The 19,092-nt window shown below is 30.0% G+C and overlaps 1 protein-coding gene across 3 annotated transcripts in view; it reads right to left on the bottom strand.

The window, feature by feature from the left end:
* Positions 1-19,092, bottom strand: part of LOC142329559 (transketolase-like protein 2) — a 91,474-nt gene that overhangs the window by 24,811 nt on the left and 47,571 nt on the right. For 2 of the 3 annotated variants that reach the window (XM_075374230.1, XM_075374232.1), the window contains exons 2-4: positions 10,511-10,656; positions 8,747-8,936; positions 5,475-5,709 (exon numbers count right to left, since the gene is read on the bottom strand). In XM_075374230.1, coding sequence (XP_075230345.1) covers positions 5,475-5,709; positions 8,747-8,936; positions 10,511-10,656 — 571 coding nt within the window. Of the gene's footprint in view, positions 1-5,474; positions 5,710-8,746; positions 8,937-10,510; positions 10,657-16,863; positions 17,036-19,092 lie in introns of those variants that run through there. The other variant, XM_075374231.1, reaches the window with a different exon arrangement.

A 19,092-nucleotide genomic window follows, 5' to 3' on the forward strand; every position in this document is an offset into this window, starting at 1 on the left:
TAATAAAAAAAGTATTCTGAAAAAAAAATTAAAAACATTTATTTTTAAGGGGAAAGCTACAAATATGAAATATAAGTGACCAGCATAATCTTAAAGATTAAGCAACAGGCTTGAAGATATACATTAGATGAATCTAATGACAAAGTGGTATGAAAGACTGTCGTTCCGATAACTGACAATATAATTAATCTATCATAATTAATATTAATACATATGTCATATTAATAATGTTATTTCAATAAACTATCACTTCATTTAACCACACATACTTCAAGATCTTCTGAAGTGCAACATTTAACATACGAGTTAAAAGATGATCCTCTTTCCTAAAGCACATTGTTTATTTTCAATAGATCGACAGATTTGCTTCCTAATTTCTTTCTAACTTACTAATGAAAGAAGGCATGCTGACTGTCAATACTTTGTAACTAACAGTTAGAAAAAACAAACATATACCAAATTAAAGCCTGTTATGTTTTACATAATTTTATTAAGAACTCTAAGAAACATGTCATTTAGATCTTCAGAAAACCTGAGGAAAATTAAGCTTAGGTTTTTTTTTGCAATTTCAGCTTTACAACCTTACAAAAAAAAAAAAAACAATTCTTTACAATATCTCATTACACACTGTTGATGTCCATGGCTCGACCAGGATATTACTAACAAATACAAATGTTTATACAAATACAATTTATTAGTTTAAGAATATAAAAATTCAGACAAATCAATAATAATAATGAATAAATTACATCCAAAATAGTATTTCAAATAAGATCAGGATTTATTTAAAGGTAATTAAATCATAAAAACCAGAATTTAGTCCAATTGACTAAAGACATTATAATGACTGCAAATATTAACACCTTTAACAACTAGTATTGTATTAACAACCAGTTAGAATAGAACTACCCTAACAATTTATGAATGAATTTAATACTGTCACTTTCACAACTGTTTTCTTTTCTTTTTCCTGTTTAGCCTCTGGTAATTACCTTTCAGATAATACTTCAGAGGATGAATGAGGATGATATGTATGAGTGAAAATGAAGTGTAGTCTTGGTCGAACAGTCTCAGTTCGACCACTCCCGAGATGTGTGGTTAATTGAAACCCAACCGCCAAGGAACACCGGTATCCACGATCTAGTATTCAAATCTGTAAAAATAACTGACTTTACTAAGACTTGAATGCTGGAACTCTCGCCTACCAAATCAGCTGATTTGGGAAGACGCGTTCACCACTAGACCAAGTCAGTGGTTTTCACAAATATCTCACCTAACAGCTTCTCAATAAACAGTTGTTAGAAGTGTGACATTGACAATATTAAAAAGAACAATTGTTAAACAGACCTGTTAGCCTGAGAAAAGGATTCATTTTAGTACCCTTCTGGAATCCTTTTATAAATATTTTATTATACTTTCTTCTTAATTGGAAGGAATCTGTTACTAAGGTCTGTTGAAATGGTCATGTTACAATATGTTAAAACATTTTCACCTTTACCAAATTTCATGTTATTTTAGAGATCATTTTGCAATCAGTAGAGGCAAAATGATCTCTATTGATTGATGACAAAAAAACTGTCATCTCCAATTGTAATAATTAAATCAAAATAACAGTTTCACAGTAGTAGAAAATATTTTTATAAATAGATTTTAAAATGTCATGATTTATTAACATGCGATTAATAAATTCATTACACATTTAAAAATTATTCATTTATGTTGTGCGATTCTAATATCTGGACTGAGAAATTCTTGCAGAGCAAACTGTTTTCATCAAAGAAAAGAGTAAATGAGAACAAATTCTAAACATTAGGCAGCTAATAGAAAAAGCCAGAGTAACTTCTCCTGTAATATACTTCCTAGATTATGTCAAGGTCTTCAACTTGGTCAAATGGAGAGATCTGTGATAAGTATTGAAGAAGATGGCCATTTCTGATCATTTGTTACCCTCATTCAGAGTGTATGTGTAAGGAACAGCACAGTAATTAAACTGAAAAATAGCAAAATGGAGCTCTTTTACCTTTCAAGAGCAGTAGGACAGGGATGTAATCAATTTCCAATTTTATTCAATATTTAAGGCGAATGTATCATGCGGAAGAGCCTGAAAAAATGGCATGGCGGTGTATGAATATGAGGCCAACATATAACCCACTTAAGGTTTGCCGATGATATGACCTTGTTCAGACTTGAAGTTGAAATGAAGGAGATCTTCGACCAAGTTCAGCAAGAAAGTGAGGCACTAGGGGCTGTAATTAAATATTGAAAAACAAAAGTTATGATTGTAGACAGTGCCAATAATCTTCCACACAGTGATGCACTGCGTGATTTTGAAAAGGTGAACAGTTTTGTACATTTAGGATCCACAATAAATAGGCAGGCGGGCTCATCAGCTGAAATACAAAGAAGAATTATCTTTTGGTGAAGGAGGTGCTTATGAAGTTGACAACTATTTGGAAGGATAGGACAATCACGAGGAATACAAAGCCGAGACTGTTACAAATACTAGTCTTCCCAGTAATCATGTACGGTGTTGAAACCTGGACCATCAAGGTGCAAGACTGGAGATGAAATGATACATTTGAAATCTGGGCCTACAGAAGAATGCTCTGCATCAAAAAGAAGATGAACAACTTGATTATAAACAAGCTGGGTATACAAAGGATGTCTGTAATATGCTTCCAGCAAATCCTCTGGTTTTTCGGCCGTGTAGTCCATAGACCAGGTGAAAATCGTTAGAAGTTAATCATACAGAAACAGTCAAGGGCAGCAGGTTCTGCAAATGAACACCAAAAGATAGCTAGACCAAACTGAAGAGGCAACTGGAGAAACGTTAGGCAGAGGAAATTAGCTATAACGGGAAATTGTCAGCACGATATGAATCAGGTCACCAAGCTCTCCAAGACATGACAGGAAGGATCGCATATGAATATAATATCATAGAAAATACAATCAATTTCTCAATTATAAAATATTAATAACCGCTTTTACACCATAGTTAATTCATTTTTATTATAATTTTGTTTTATTAAAAAATAATAATTTTATTTCCCTTCTAATTATTACTATTTAAAGAATTAGAAAATTAATTTATTACATTTTAAATTATTTATAATCTATTAATTAAATTTTTTTTAAATACATTTATTATGTTTCACATCATTTATATTATTTTTACATACCGGCACTAATCGTATTTTGTTACAGAAGTTTAATATTCAGTCCGTGTTTATTTGAGAATTCAATTCCTGTTTTTAAATTAATTTAGTATTATGTTTATACTTTTAGTATTTAATTAAAGCAGTTAAAAAATCAATCGATCTTATTTGATCAAATTCACAAATATTTAATTAAATAAAGTAATAAAGTAATAGAAAATGTTAGACACATCATTGTAGTAATCACATCAACATGTTATAAATCACGTAATGTTTATTCTTATTTATCGATGACTTACTGGAGACAAAACAAGATTAATTTAATAGACATAGCTTCATAAATAAATGAAAGAACATTAATAAACATTTTATAATCTACTTATATAATCCATTCAAGCGAATCATAATTGTAATACCTACATAAAGTTGTTACAGAAAATTTACGTAGCAAAATTTGTTTAACACATTAATAACTATAATTTAAAACAACTTTGAACAATAACAAAAATACATTTAACTTTGATATTCGTTTTAATTTTATTTGCATATAAGCATATATTATAGTAATCAGTTAGTACTTAATATTTTTTATAGGGTATTTAGCATTATAATAAGCTATTATGTTTATAAAAGCGAAATCAAATTAAAACAATAGTTAATCGCCGCCTCGGACTGCAATTAACACTCAAGTGCATTGAACTTTACTTGCTTTCTCACAAGAAAAATGATGAGATCCAAATTAAAATTTTAAGAGTACCTTATTGTGCTTCTAGGTAAATTTTATAAGCCTTCAAATTTCATATATAATTTTTATTTTCCTTTTTATAGATAAACTATTTACTTCCTCCAGAAAATTATTCCATATGTTAATTAAGATGACAATTTTTTACAGATATTAATTGACACCAAAATAATAATTTAAATGTCATGAAGGTGTAACAGGTCAAGTCTGTGACATGGAAAAATTAAAAGGTTTGATTATTCATTTGATGCTCTGGTGAGAGCACTAAACTTTATAATATCTGTCATTTAATGCCATTTAGTAAGCATGGAACAGATGCACATTGTGATTTCTAGGTTACATCATGGTGCCCCCACAACAACTGTATGAAGATTATTTTACAATAGATTCAATATTCAAATCACGAGTGAATACATAATTAATTTAGGGTAAAAATGTTTGATGTAACTGGGTACACATACACATTAAATCTAAAACATAAAGGAGCAGCAAAAAGTGTTAGAATACAAAAAATCATTGATAGAGTTCACCGATAGACTACCATAAATGCTGTCTAAAACAACCTGCAATTAAACATGCATTAACATTGAATATCAATGAACCATCAATCTGTTGAATCTTACCTAAGGAGTTAAGTTTTCACCTACTATAAAATTCAAATCATTCATTTATCAAAAGATGTTGATTTGACTGCTCACATGAATTTTTGTTAAGAAATGTTGTACCATTTGTACGGTATGACGACACGTATCATTTGTTTATGTCAGATGAAGTTCACATTCGCTTGAAAAGCTACATAAATAAACAGAACGGTTGATACTGATGTGTTGAAAATCCACTTTAGTTTCACAAGAAACTATAGCGTAGTCTGAAGGACACAATGCGGTGTGTACTTTCATCGTTTGACATTACTGGACGAATCTTTTTTCAAGACGATTTAGGAAACGTTACAACCTTACTGCGGCGCATTACAGAAGCATAATCGTAACGATTTGGAGTGAAGGATTAGTTCGATCACAAATTACACAGTTTCAGCAAGACGGTGCTACAAGTCAAACCGCTAATATCTATATTACTGCTTTAACAGAACTCTTTCCAAACAAAATCTGGGGACACTGTTTGACCGGCGAGATCTCTTAATTTGTCCGCATACAACTTTTTTCTTTTTGGATATGCTCAAGAACAAGTTGTATGTCGAGCGACTGCAAACGTTAACGGAACTAAAATTAAAGATTCAATAGAGAACTTTTATGCTCGCCTTGTAACGGTGAGTGTTGGAAAATTTTTGAAAAGTCTGCAGGAATGTGGACGTGAATGGTATGAGCCAAATTTTTTTTTCTTCAGAATAAATGGCACGTCTTCTTAACAGAAAACTGCAGAAACATTCGTTTGTGTTAAAATAAAAATTTATTTAACTGCAGGAGTTTCAAATTTTCCTACTTCATTGATATACCCTTTAAAAAGTCCAAATTTTCAATATCTGGTTATTACTGCTTCGCATCTTTACATCGTTTTCTGCCAAATATCTCTACCTTTTAAAGAAATTACTTTCAAAAATAATAAAAATGTATACTAACCTTACATAATTCTTCAACATCATGTCCGTCGACAACGATAGCATTAAAACCAAAAGATTCCAATCTTTTACGGTATGTTTCCATATCGTGCTGCAAAGATGTTGGTTCACTCTGTCCAAGACGATTAATATCAAAAATAGCACAAAGATTATCCAATTTATAGTAATTAGCGAAATGTAATGCTTCCCAGATACTACCTTCAGCACTCTCTCCATCTCCAATTAGACAGTATACCCTAAAATTAATTTAAATTATTTACATATTAATCTAGTCCTGGCTTTACTTAAATAATAACAATAAGCTTAAATTTTAGACTGATTTTACAATTCAACTTTTTTTTTCTAAACTCCTTACAATATCAAGTTTTCTGATTAGCTCTGATTACTTCTTGTCTATTACAGTTATAATACTTTTAATATTATAAAAAAACTATTAATTTTGCCATACACTTAATTTTCTGTCATTTCAAAATGTTGGCTCTGATTAGTAATTGTCCAATATTAAAGAGCTCTGAATAGTAATTATCGTATATTAAAGAGCCCTCTCCCAACTGCATTTAAACGTTTTCATTGAAGGACAAATTTTTCTCATATCATTTCTCAATGAAAAACCTGGTGAGAACTTTATTATCATTAGACAACCTTAAATGCCTGCTATTTCTACTCTACAAACATAAAAAATATATTTAAACAAATTAAAACTGTTTGAAAGTTGATTGGTCAGCCATTATTTAATTTAATTAAATACTGCATAATGATGTTTAGTCCTTAATTTACATACCTTGTTTTCTTTTTTTAGTTCGATTTATTGTTGTTTATTTCAATTTATTTTTTTTTTAACTTTTTGGCAGTTGGTTTTTAATTTTTATAATTGTTTTTATTATTAACTTTTTAGTGGTCAGCAAGAAAAATTCACGATTCGAAAACTTCAAAATATAATGTATTTAAGGTAGTGAGCTAAATGAGGAAACTAAATATTTCAATTTATTTATTTAACTGGCATATACCGATCTAAACTTACAGATTTCTTAAGAGGTTGAGTTCTCTGAGACTTTTTATCATGTGGATCATACAGCAATTTTCTGGGATCTAAACAACTAACAGCTAAACTCTTCAATTGTCTCACGTGACTCAGTGCTACATAGGCCAGGCTCTTGACAAAGATGTGAGTACTTGGCAGTCCCTTATAGTTTGTGCAGTCGTAGCCCAGCACAATATTTGTGGCAGCATACGCCATTCTTCTTTTCTCAGTTCCCCTAAAGCATCAAATTCAACAATAGTGGGCTCGATTCTCAATCCTATGCAGACAGCATCCATCATGAATTTGTATTATACTAGCAAATACCCCATTTGAATTTTGATAATCAGAAGATTGGTGTGAAGATATAACAAAATTTCCCAATAAAAGTGATCTGTTAGATCAAGAGTATACCTGATGCGTGCAAAAGTTAGCCTTAAACCTAACAAATACCCTGTTTGAATTTTTGATTGCTTGCAGAGATATTTTAAGGGCACCCCATTGCACCTCCGAAACAGTGCCACAGAGGCACCCTATTTGTTACCAGTTGATGGTGATGATTGGTCTAGCCTCGCAAGAGGGGCTCGCATCACCTCACCACTCTAGCCTTACACCATCACCACAGGAAGCCCATTATTATTGAAATTAATTATAAGTGAGACTAATAAGGAACTATTGTAAACTTGGGAAAGAGATGAGAAATGAGACCTTAAGCACTTTAACTTACATTTTTCAATTTATTCATTGATTAAAAAAAAATGGATGTTTTATAAATAAGTGTATTTCAATAATTGTTCAGAACTGAACAATTTTTTTAAACAACAAACTGTAGTTTTATTCTTAGATACTTCAGTTAAAAAACTTATAATCATTTTTTAGATTTAAATAAATCTGAAGAAATATTTTTAAATGGCAGAAAATTAAGTTTCTGGAGAAATTAATAGTTTTTTATAATATTAAAAATATTATAACCGTAACAAATTTTACAGAAAGGAAAATTAATTTTATATATATGTAAAACAGGATCGACAAAACTACTTGGAATTATTTAATTTTAGAAATCTCTGGGACTCAATTTATTAAACGTTACACTTTACCTTACAAAATCTTACACTTTACCTTATCCTTTATTAGTTCATACCCTCCAATTTCTAGAATCTGTTTTCTCAGATCTTCCAAGACCAGGTTCTCTGGTTAAAGGGTGTGCAGATTTTTTCCTGACAGATTCCTTTAAAAAGTGTTACGCACAAAAAGAAAACTGAGTAACAGAAGATAATTTTCATTAGAAAATAATACCAAAAAGCTTATTAACACAAAATTATTTTTTATAAATCATGAAATTGCAATACGGGAATGCAACAAAATGAATATGTCTGAATTATTCATATAAAAAAATTAGTATAATTACATAAGTAAAAAAAAAAGCTGGCAAATATTGCATGATTTTCCTGGCCACACTGGTCAAGTCACAATACCTTGTTTTTTTAATGATTATGATGATTACCAAAATAAGACTATTTAAGCATCAGAATTCCAAAAGCTTGAATAAAGAAATTGTTGACTTTAGAGCTTTCCTAACTCTGTGGGGAAAATTTAGAAGAAATTTATTAATGAAAAAACTCTTAACAAAAAATAATGTAGGTTCCAAAAATTCTGTTAAGTTTAATAGTCCTTAAAGTGATGAAGGGAAAAAGTTAATAAAAATTAAAAGTTTGAGCCAAAAAAAAAAAAAAACATTTTATGAGACAGGGGCTGATTTTTTGAAAAAAATTCTTTTTGGATTATTTTTATACGCACTGTAGGTAACATATTTGCTTTAATAAAGTTTTCTCAAAAAGGCTTCTGAAGAAAACTGAAACCTGTTTTTTTCATATTATCCCTTACCACCATAACAAATTATGAAAACAAAAATAATATGATCAATGCTCCTTATAAAAAAAACTTGAGCCAAATCTGATGAAAATTGGTTTTGTTAATTTTGAGATATGAGACCAAAAGTATGCAACACACATACATATACATCTAAATGATTCTCAGATCTATATGAATATGTAGTTTGACCCTAAAATATAAAGATTTGCAAAAACTCGGACACTCCATTTTTGATATGATCACCATACTTTTCACTTTAATATAGCTATTCTAGCTATATTAGCCAGAAAGTAAAACTTGAGTACAGAAAAAAACATCTCTTGTACACCTTGAATGCATATATGCTAAATTTATCTAATTAATTACAAAAAAAAAAGAATTACCTATATGAAGCTTTATCGTAGTATTTTCCAACATAAGCCATACCAGCAGCAACAGAGAGACCCTGACCAAGTGATCCAGTACCAACATCAATAAAATTTAATCTGGGAGTAGGATGGCCTTCTAAATCACTATCAACTTTTCTCAAGTTAAGAAGATCACCGACTGGGAATAATCCAGCTTCAGCCCATGCTGAGAAATAAAGAAAAAATTTTATGCAATAGGCAGAAAAAGGAAAACTATACGCAATTAAAAATAGTTATATTTCACCAAATAAGTAAAATTTAACACATTTTCAATCCTTTTATAAATTTTGACCTTTTAAAAACAATTGCAAACTAATGATTAAAACCAAACATAACTATGTTCCCCTAATAGGGCACAAGATTTAAAAAAATGTAAATCTGAAAAATTAAAAACATTGATTTTTTGGGTTAATTTTATTAAACATTTCTTAGTTTTAAAATAAAGGTAGATTACAAAAGGTGCTATCTAAACAAAAAAAGAATTGTTCACAAGAGATGTAAATCACAAGAAATGACATTAAAGATTACTGCAGAGCAAATCTAAGGGTCTATGGCAGGTATGGCCAACAGGTTTTGCCTCAGGGCCAAATTGGAAAGTAAAACTTTTTTCACGTGCTGAACGAAATATTAAAATTAAAAATTTTAAATACAAAAACGATGTTTATAAATAAATGTAAGTAATTTAGTACAACAAATAAATAAAAAAAAAACTAATGTGATGTGTTAAGTTTCTTAAATTTTCTTACTTTCCATTATGCAATTGTTTATAAAAAAGCTAATATTGAAAAAATTATCACAGGCCGCATAAATTCATTACGTGGGCTGGATCCGGCCCATGGGCCGTATGTTGGGCCATGCCTGGTCTATGGAATATGAAAATATGTATGTTTTATTAAATTTAAATATATACATTCATATAAAATGAAATGAGTTTTTAAAAATCTTTTTAATTAATTAATGAAAATTAATTTTTTTAAAGGTTTTTACATGTAAAGACACTGAACACCAGAATGACTTCAGGCTGAACCAAATGGCAATCAATTAAGTACCATTATGATAATTTAACCTTTCTTATTAAGAGTTAAAAAAACAATTAAAAACATATTCAAATTGTCGATTTATACAACCTAAATTGCCAATTTGCTTCAATTGTTTTTTACACCTTCCACTTAAGTTATCAGGATGAAACTGCAGCACTGGATGAGTATTAAAAAAAAAAAAAAAAAAAAAATCAGCATATATGGATGAATTTAATTTTTTAACAATCACATAAAAAATCTACAGGTCAAATTGAGAATATGTTTGACTTCCCAAACATACAACAGCTACAAAAGTAAGAACACAAGTGTAATAGTTAAAAGAACACAAATTTTGCTGAAAGTCATAAATTAATTTAATTAATTGTTAGCAATCTAAGAAAAAGATCCTATTTCTACGACAACATGGAAACCAGAAAGGATGATGATAGGAAAAATATCAGTTGATATTTATTTCAGATACGAAATGTATTCATATACCTAAACTAATTGAAAAATGTGATTATATTTAAAAAAGACAACTTGTACAATACATTAAACTTCCTTTCTAATAATTTCATACAAATACAAAAGACAAACAAATATTCAGACAAAATGATTGAGGTTTAAAATATATAAAAAATTAAAATAATCAAACATACAATAGTAATGCAAATTTCCCAAACAATGTACAACAAATGTAAAGAAAACAAAAAAAATTTACCAGCATATAAAATTGGAGCAGCATGTCCTTTTGAAAGAATAAATCGATCATTTGATGCATCTTTCGGTGCAGAAAGTTTGTATCGCATTGTGTGGAAGAAAAGTACTGACATAATTTCTGCCATAGATGCACATGATGTTGGATGTCTAAAAACATAAATTTTTTTAATTAGCGAGATAGTTTTAAAAAAAAATATATGAGGGGTACTCAAAAATTTATCTAACTACATTAGAAAGAGTGGTAGTGTAATTTTTATTTTTCAATATAGGTCTCTTGCACTTTCACGCACTTGCTCAATTTAGCCTGCACAGAAGTTACGCCAAGTAAAAAATAATTTTATCTTGCTCCTCAAAATACCCTGAAACAGCTGCTCTCATCAATTCATCATCGTTGTGGAAACATCTACCCCGAAGGTTTTTCTTGAGGTTTCTGAACAGGAACAAATCACTGGGGGTTGGGTCTAGACTGCAGGGAGGGTGAGGAAGTTGTTGAAATCCACACTCCCTCAAAGTTTGCTTTGTAACATGTGATGAATGGACTGGAGCATTGTCATGTAAAGTAAGATACCTTTGGTAAGCTTCTCTCACGGTTTTTCCTTTATGCTGTCTGAAGCTTCTGAAGATACTCAGTGTAGATATTACCAGTGATAGTCTCCTCGTGCTCCGTGTATTCAGTCAACAAAATTCCCTCACCATCCCAAAAAATTGTGGCCATGATCTTCCCAATGGTTGTCTTGAATTTGTCAATGGTTGGGTCTTGAATTTTTTCAGTTTGGGGATCCTTTGTGTTTCCAGTATGGTGAAATCTTGTTTGATTTCAGGATGCCAGTAATAAACCCATGTCATCACCAGTTGTCAACCTGCAGAAAAAATTTGTACAATTCCTTTCACACAGCTGTAAGTTCTTCACACTCAACTGTGCATGACATTACTTCTTATGTCGTGTGAGGTTTCGTGGGATCCATTGGGAACTGAATTTTGTCATGTGTAAACGGTCATGATAGTATAATGATTCCTTCAGACACCCTACATTCTGTAGCAAATATTGCAACCTTAACACGTCTGTCTTCCGTAACCATTCATTCCACTTTCTGGCAGATGTCGAGTGTGGTTGCTTCCACAGGTCTTCTGCTGCAAGGATCATCATCGATGGATTCCTTGCCCCACTTAAATCGTTTAGACCAGAATTTCACTTGGTATTGTGAAGGGGCATTATCACCATCCTACTAAGGATGTCCTTCGGACATTTCCCTTCTTTAGTGAGAAACTTTTTGACTGATCGATGCTCCAACTTCTGCAAAACCATTGCCATGGCTAGGTAACTAACTTCGAAGGACTACTGCATCAACATGTGTAAAAGAAATTCAATCACAATTAAGTTATAGCACACACATAATATGTAATTCGTAACACCCCTAGATAGATAACTTTTTGAGTACCCCTTGCATATTTTTAAAAATACAAAGAGTATTAGATTATAGTAGAAAAATATTAATACAGTCCAACCTCTATATAACAAAATTGAGAATCATGAGAAAAAATTCATTAAATACAGGCAGCGTTACACATGCTAATTTTTTCTGAAACACTAAGGCAGTTCCGTTTTGACATTGTATACGGCACACTAAAGAAACAGTACAGTACAGTAATGTAATAGTATATAAGTAACGTAATCCAAAGACAGAGACCAACTGAATTAATACCATGAAAAATTATTGGTGAACTGTATATATGTACTGATCAATAGAGGGAGTATGTGTTAAATGTTTTCTAAGAATTCTATTTGTTACGTCTACGTACTGTAAATAAACGTCTTGTTTAAATAATTGAATAAAAGTTTGCACAGTAATTTTAGTGCTCTGCATTAGATTTTGGGAGATTCCGCAACTTTAATGTATAGGTAGACAGTAACTGCAGAACACATGTTTAAATCTTTATGTAGAATTTTATTGTTAATGGGTTATAAGAGAATCTTGGGAATTTTGCTTTACCAGTTGAAAAAAAATAACCTGTCATTCTTGACTGACATCAAAATTACTTTGTGTTGTATATAGGTACAATTTAGGTATGGAAATCAAAAGAATAACTACCTTAAACTTACACAGATGTCCAAAATACTAAATTTAATGTCATTATTTTTAAGAAACACTTCATAAAAATTATTGTATGTTACTGCAAAACATACTGTATTATGTTATGCTATATGTCACCATTTCCTTATGCAGGGATATGAATATGTTATATAGAGGTAAATTTATATGTAGTTTTATTAAAATGTCAAAGTGTAATAAAAAAAATTTGTAAAATTGAGGTTTCGTAATACCGAGGTTTGACACTACATAAAAAAAAAAAAATAATGAAAACTAATCGAAAGTCTTAAAAATAAAATACCATTAAAGTAATTTTAAAACTCCTAACAAAAGAATCCAAATTAAATTTATGATTCAATAAAAATAAATTACATAAAGATTTTGCAATTTATTTAAGTTTATCAAAAATATTTGACAAGGACAAAATGATTAATGTAATATAATTAAAAATGCAATTTTAATAGTATTATTAAAAGATAAAATCAGAGTAATTCAACATTCAATAAAAAAAAATTCTAAAATTTTTATTTCAATACTGTTGATAAATGAGATCAACTCATTCTTTAATAACTAATTTAGATAAAATTATGACAATTATCATATTATTACCATGCTGCTAATAGATAAATAGCACATCCAATGAGCATGATACAGCCTGACTTGCCAATCTGGAAGAGTAAACTGAGGGAGAATTATAACAAACATTCTTGAGGTATGTCTCATGTTTTACATTTTAACTTCTAAGTAAAAAAAAAACTTCAAATGCAATCCTCAGGTCTAACACAATTATAAAAATTATTTTAAATAATATATTAACTAATATTAGATAAGTGTAAAGAATCAGTGGTTTTATTTTTTTTATTTCTGTATAATTTAGGCTACCAACAACTAATAATTATTATTTTTGGGATTGAATCCTAAAGTCAAATTAAAATACACAGTGATACAGTTATTTAGCACAAGTTTTTCTAAGCTTGGCTATTAGGTATTTACTTTATATCATATAACTGTTAAATTATCAGAAATGAAAGGGAAACCATACTATAATACACTTCTTATGTCACTGTAATCTCAGCTTCAGTTACTTTTACAACTTGCTGGTTTATCACATACGTTTAATAAATGTTACAGTTAAATTTAATATGATTCTTCCCAAAACTGAATGAATCTGATATTAACAAATAAACTTTTTTCAATAACATACATGCACAAGTTTACCTAATAAATTGAATAATTAAAATATGATGACAGGGGACAAGCACTTACCTCATGTAATTATAAAGAGCTACTTAAAGTATAAGAGCATAATAGAGGAGTAAAAGACAAAAAGATATTTGTAAGGAGTCACTAGAGTTCCCCACTCATTTACTAATGAATGATAAATTTACGTGCATGGAAACAGTACACAATACAAATTGATTTGATCTAAAACATATAACCGACAGAAGTCACTGGTTTACCGGAATACACAAGAAATTTTAATAAATAAAACTGTCTCTAAAGAGCAACTATTTCACAGAATTTATAAACATAATTCTATAAGGTACAGATCATTTAAGGTATTTAAAAAAACAAATTTGACTATTCCAATGAACTAAATATGACATAAATAATGAATTATTCATTTAATGTTATCAGAAAAGAAATATAAGGGACAGTCTGTAAATATATAAATATCACTCGTACAGTGCCTAGATGTAAGAAATGGTAAAATAATTCATGACAAAATAATTTTTCAGAATTACAAAGAAAAAAATTAATTTCATATTCAGTTCACCATCACTAGAATGGCTAATATTTCAAAAAAGCTTGTACTACTTAATATTTATAGTTAATTAATATTTGGAATGTTGAATGTTATTAAAATCAGAATCTCATGCAAAGTCTGATTTAGGAAATTATTCGATTGACAAGTGTCTTCTATGGTAGGATTGAGAATTCAAGGCAGTATCCCCCATCAAAATTTTTAAAATGTTTTAACACCTAGATAGCTTGCTAAAAGATGTTTAACACCTAGACAGGAAGTAACTACTTCCTGTAGGGGGGGAGCTACAAGAATTTTCTAAATTATAAAAAGACACAAAAAAAGACACCTTTCTGACAATGAAGTACAACTGTAATTTTGTTATGAAAATTATTGTGTTTGCATTATACAAACAAATCATTTTTGTGCAATATAACACAAATCATATATAATCAATATACACAAACACAAACTGTTGATACACCTTAAGCTGTTCAAATGAAAATTGAAATTAAATTTAACATAAAGCAATATATAAAAAATTATAAGAAAAAGTTAAAAATTGTTTAATCATTCAGTAGCAGTATGAAAGAAACTAAAATTAAGTTTCACTGATAAGCATCTAGACTCTCTGTAATGAATATTCAAACAACAATTCTATTCAGACAAGAAGCATAAATGACATAGAAAACTAAATTTTACAATTTGAAACAATTACACTGAGAAGATATGTGATGAATTTTAGTAGGTTACTTTAGTGTTGAAATTTGTCATCTACCTAGAGTCACAAAAAGAACAGCCTACTCAAGTGAAGGATATCAGTAAATAAACCGATAAAATTATATGAATAAGCAGAAATTTTTAAAATAAAAGAATGAAAACACCTTTGACTATTATACTTACACATTTAAAATAAATGTCAAACCGTACATTAAGGTTTTTTTCAAGCATCGTTAATTGATATAACTATTAACCACTAATAAAACCACAGTATAGACTGAAACTGCTCAAGCTATTTTTAAATTTCATTAACAACAGAAAGTAGTTTATTAAATATTTCAGCCTTTCATGTTTTATTCACTTCAAATTTATTTTCTATAATATATCTACAACTTTTGAATAACTTCAAGTCGACTGAACCTCAGTTGCTGAGAATTTGATGAACCTCAGTTCACTGTCTTCACAAGGGCTTCATTAATCAACAAAATTATTTTATTTATTTCATTAACAGATGAAGAGCTAAATAAAATTTAGAATTTCGATCTAAAAATGTATATTTTTTCTTTTATTATCTATTTATAAATATGGGATCAACGAAAAAAATGCTTATAGTGAAGATGAAGATGTATAGGTTATATCTTTATACATCAATTCATTCCTGAGGCAGCATTGTTAATTGCATTCATAAACATCAAAATTATACTGGTATAAGGGTTTTCAAATCACATGCTATTCTATTAATTACATCAAAAATTTCCATCTAATTCAATTTTTATGAAGCACTAGATGTACAATTTAAATTATAGTTTCATTCAGAACAATTCCAAGAGGAATGTCATTAAACTAGGGGTAAGAATTAAATACCACCTATATCTTTTTTTTTTATAGTAACTGGTTGCCGGTGAGGGCAAAATAACTGGAAACAATGAAAATTAAATTCCCGATCAATAACTATCATTTTTGTCATTTGTCATTTAACATGTTTATAAGTCTGAAACGTGCATAAAAAATAATAAATATAGATTGCACACAAAAAAATTCAAACATAAAATTCCATAAAAGCATTGCATATAAACCGGCAAGATAATTATACGTACGATTCAAATTAAAATTATCACACTAAATTGAATGAAAAATAGCATGAAGGTTTCATTAATTATTCACAGAAAAGTATTGAAAAATGAAAGAGTATTTCAACTGAAGCTTCAATAACAAGAGAAATGTTAGAATAAAATTAGTAATTAACACAGCGTAAAAAACTTGAAAAAAATAGATATATTTGAAGGATGTACTGAACCCACAATTTAAAAAAAATTAACAGCTTACAGTAGTTAACTGTAATCAAGCGTTCCATAAAAAAATTAATGGAATACCACAACTTAAAATATAAATCTAATTTTTGATTCTTTTTGCATACTGCACATGTTAGAATAATCTTTAATCAAAAGATCCATATTCAAACTAATCGATCCATTTCTTGATCTTAAATTACACAACTATTTCCATGTTATAATGCAGATTTTGAGCAACAGAACAGGGATGTTTATTTGTAATACTTACAGTAACGAGTCGGAAGAAATAAACTTAATCAGTACAAAATCTAATGCAGTATTTATCTAACATTGTAAGTAAAACAACAAAATTAGTCAAGACATAACTTAAAGAAAAAATTAATACAGACACGAATCAACAAACAACCCAACATATAACAATATTTAGAGAACGTGATCAGACAGGTGGTTAAGTTACCTTTTTAAATTACAAAAAAGGTATATTTTTTTCTAAAACATATATCCTTACCCTGATTTAGAAGCATCGGTAGCCTTAATAGAATCGATCCTTAATTTATTTGCGATGTCCTTCAGAAGGGCAACTTGACCGGCATCAACAATACCCTTCATTTTAAGTAGTTTAGAAGCAACAGACACAACTCTTTTCACTGCCAGTCGAAACTCGAAGCCAAGAGCAAACAATTTGTACGAACTCCAGCGTGAAGTTTCTGATTCCCCCACCACTAAACTGAATGCGCACGCACATCGCTACATAACACGGAGTCATTTTAACGGAAAATTTGGCGGATACCAATAAATATTGGTATTATAACTTCGGAAAATATATTACCATTATTGAAGAAATAACGTAACATATCCGTATTAAATAAATTTGTCGTAATTCATCATAGATTACTAATCTACAAACAATTAAAACATCTAGCTGCTTACAAGGAATAAATTACATAACCCTACAGCAATCTCTTTATCGTCCACAAAAAAAGGGGGAGAAATTTTCATTCCACCCCTATCCACGATCACGGTTGTTCCTGTCTCCATGGACAACACTGGCCATGGATATCAGTTTTACACAACAATACAAGAGAATAAAAAAAACACCATTGTCAACGGTTATTAACAACTCCAACAAAACTTCTGAAAATCGTACGAATAATTCGATTACGGTAGGTTGATTAACGTTAGTTAAATCAGCATTTTATTAATTTTTTTTTGGGGGGGAGGGGCGAAATAAGCCCGGATTAAAATATTATAAAATAAAAGAAATGAACTAGTTTAAAAACTAAGAAATAAAGAAAAACTTGCAATTAATATCACAGCTAAAATCTCTCTTAAAACTATTTAGAATTAATATCACAGCCGTGTAGTTTTAATTAAAACTAAGAGTAAAGATAAAATAAAATGAAGTAACAAAAAATTTAACTGAAAATAAAATATAAATTAAGTCCAAGAGGGGTGTAAAGGGCCCCTTCTCGGATAACGGAAAAACTAAAACTAGGTTAAAAACTAAAACTTACAACTAATAACACGGATGAAATCACTAAAAGCTTAAAAACTAATATCACTAAAAAATGTGTAACCATCACAGTGAAGATTTAAGAAGATAAAATTTAAAACTTAATAAAAATAAAATAAATAAAATGTAAATAAAACATCAATAAAGTCCGAGAGGGTGAAAAAGGTTCCTTCTCGTATACAGAATAAAAAAAAAATCCAAATAATTAAATGAAGAGAAAAACAAACACAATAAAATAATTTTTCAGCACTAGAACAAAAAATATATTACAATTTTAAATTTTGCGTAGAATATTAACACTTCGTAAAAATAGCAACACCCGGTCTAAAACTTTCATATTATTGCACAGAATTTCACGAATGTATCTCAGTAATTTAGATTTACGACGCAACGCCGCATAATATATGCAATCCACAAGCATGTGGCGCACAGTCAAGTGGGTTGCATCGTACGCATAGTGGTGCGGTTCCTGCTGACATGAGGTACTCGTGTGCGACTCTGTATGTCCTAACCGCAATCGACATTGGACCGCTTCCACACGACGAGTTTTTCTGCATGAAGAGTCCCACGGCAACACATAATCTTTAATGTGCCGGAGTTTCTTATCAACGGTTACCGTCCAGTCAAAGCGTTGCCGCTTTGCTCGAAGAGACTGTTTTATACAATTAATAAGTCAGAAACAGCAACACAAGTGGTGAAAGAAGGTTGATTACAAGCGTCTTTAGCAGCGGAATCTGCACGTTCATTACCTGGAATACCCACGTGGCCAGAAATCCAACAGAAACTTCTTGTGTGTTGCGATGGTTCAACTCGACGATTGCATTATAGATTTCGGTGACCAAAGGATGTTTAGAGTAAAAATTTTCTAAAGAAATCTTCTAAGCTATGAAGTTGTAGCAACTCGTGCGCTACACTAGTTGCTACAAATAAGGATATTTCGGTACTTAGGGTTAATGATATTCACAGCCTTATTTATAGAGTATAGTTAGGTAGTAAACACTCTTGCAATACCAGGTAGACCAAACACGTAAGTTTTATCGTTGAAAACAAATGCGCAACCAACGGTATCGTTCTGTTTCCATCCATCAGTGTATACTATTGCGTAGGGGTTTATCCTGGAGAGAATATAGTGAAAAATCTGGTGGAAGACAGTAGGTGATGTTGATTCTGTATTGTACATAGTAAGATCAAACGTAAAATTTATAAGGCTGATTCCCCACGGAG

The sequence above is a fragment of the Lycorma delicatula genome, chromosome 8 (genome assembly GCF_047948215.1).
Source record: "Lycorma delicatula isolate Av1 chromosome 8, ASM4794821v1, whole genome shotgun sequence".
NCBI classification, from domain to species: domain Eukaryota; kingdom Metazoa; phylum Arthropoda; class Insecta; order Hemiptera; family Fulgoridae; genus Lycorma; species Lycorma delicatula.